The sequence below is a fragment of the Acanthamoeba castellanii genome (assembly GCF_000313135.1).
Source record: "Acanthamoeba castellanii str. Neff unplaced genomic scaffold scf7180000084744, whole genome shotgun sequence".
Taxonomy (NCBI): Eukaryota; Discosea; order Longamoebia; family Acanthamoebidae; genus Acanthamoeba; species Acanthamoeba castellanii.
Genome location: NW_004457244.1, coordinates 1 through 1,170, shown reverse-complemented (window position 1 = coordinate 1,170; position 1,170 = coordinate 1). Strand labels below are relative to the sequence as shown.

The 1,170-nt window shown below is 62.5% G+C and overlaps 2 protein-coding genes across 2 annotated transcripts; both read right to left on the bottom strand.

The window, feature by feature from the left end:
• Nucleotides 1-42: 42 nt before the first annotated feature.
• Nucleotides 43-458, bottom strand: ACA1_179830 (uncharacterized protein; the record flags this gene model as incomplete). The annotated part of the gene is made up of 2 exons (XM_004332797.1): nt 43-73; nt 130-458. The coding sequence occupies 2 exons, from the start codon at nt 456-458 to the stop codon at nt 43-45; spliced, it is 360 nt and encodes a 119-aa protein (XP_004332845.1).
• A 96-nt stretch (nt 459-554) lies between these two features.
• On the bottom strand, nt 555-1,086 carry ACA1_179820 (uncharacterized protein; the record flags this gene model as incomplete). The annotated part of the gene is made up of 3 exons (XM_004332796.1): nt 555-757; nt 846-894; nt 1,012-1,086. Coding segments are annotated over 3 exons (327 nt in total), but the record flags the coding sequence as incomplete, so codon positions are not given.
• Between the last annotated feature and the right edge of the window lie 84 nt (nt 1,087-1,170).

Sequence of the window (1,170 nt, the reverse complement as noted above, 5' to 3'; positions counted from 1 at the left end):
CTGTACTTGAGCCGACGCCCCTTCTCCGGCGCCCTGCCACCATCATCCGCCCACGCCGTTGGTTGGTGCTGCGCTGCACCGCAGAAAAGAGCGAAAACGAAGCAAAAGCGAAGGGGAGGGGGGAGGTACGTGGGGTCGCCCAGGAGGGTGAGGGTGAGGCGGTGGGCGGAGAGTGCCTTGTCGTGGTGGAGGGCCTGGTGCAGGAAATACGCCACGAACACTTCGTACAGGCGACCGGCCGCGGCGCCCCGCGGGGCCAAGTCGGCGCCCAGGATGCCGGCCAGGGCCGCCTCGAAGCGCGCCCGGTTCCTCACCTCGCCCCTCACCACCTCCGCTTCCGCTCCTCCTCCTGCTGCTGCTGCTTTCTCCTGCCCGATTCCCCAGGCGCTGCTCGCGGCCGTGGTGGTGGTGTCGCTGGCCAGCATCGGCATGTGTGTTGCTGTTTCGAGCATCGTCATCTTCCTCCTCTTCTTGTTCTTGCGGCTGTTGCTTCTTCGTTGTTTGCTTCCAAGGGTGGTGTGTGTGTGGGTTTCTAAATCCTCTCTCCCCTCAACCTACGCCACAGCTAGCGCAGGGGGCGTCCCACTGATCTGGTCTCGAGCATAATATCGTCGTAATTTCGCCCGTATTTCATGTATTTTGTGTGGCCATGTAAAGGTTGGTAGCTCACGGCTCATGCCGCGGCTCTCGGGGACGGGGGCAGGAAGGGCTGCACCTTTTCGTCGAACAACTTCAGCGCTCGGCTCCACACGGGCGTCTGTGCACGCCACACACACACAAGTGGTGTACATGCGGTCAATTATTTTGCGGCGGGGAACTACACCCACTTGAGGAAAGCCACGCACCTGATCGAACTGGAGGATGTGCTCCACGATGAGATCGCCGAACTCCTTGCTGCTCTCTCTGTGTTGTTGATATAGCCCCCCCCCCAATAAAAAACACGCGCAAGTCGGGTGAGCGAGCCCAGCGGGGCGCCGTTGCTGTGGCTTGGGGGACGAGAGGGCGACAAACCGGGGCACGAGGGACGGGAGGTGGTCGATGGCGATGACCTCGAGGGGCGTGGGCTGCTCGGCCACGCACTCGGTCGGGTGGACGAAGCTGGTCAGGTGGTCGTAGATGGGGAACACGCTGTGGGGATTCGTCACGTCGCAGCTCACGTCGGAGAACACC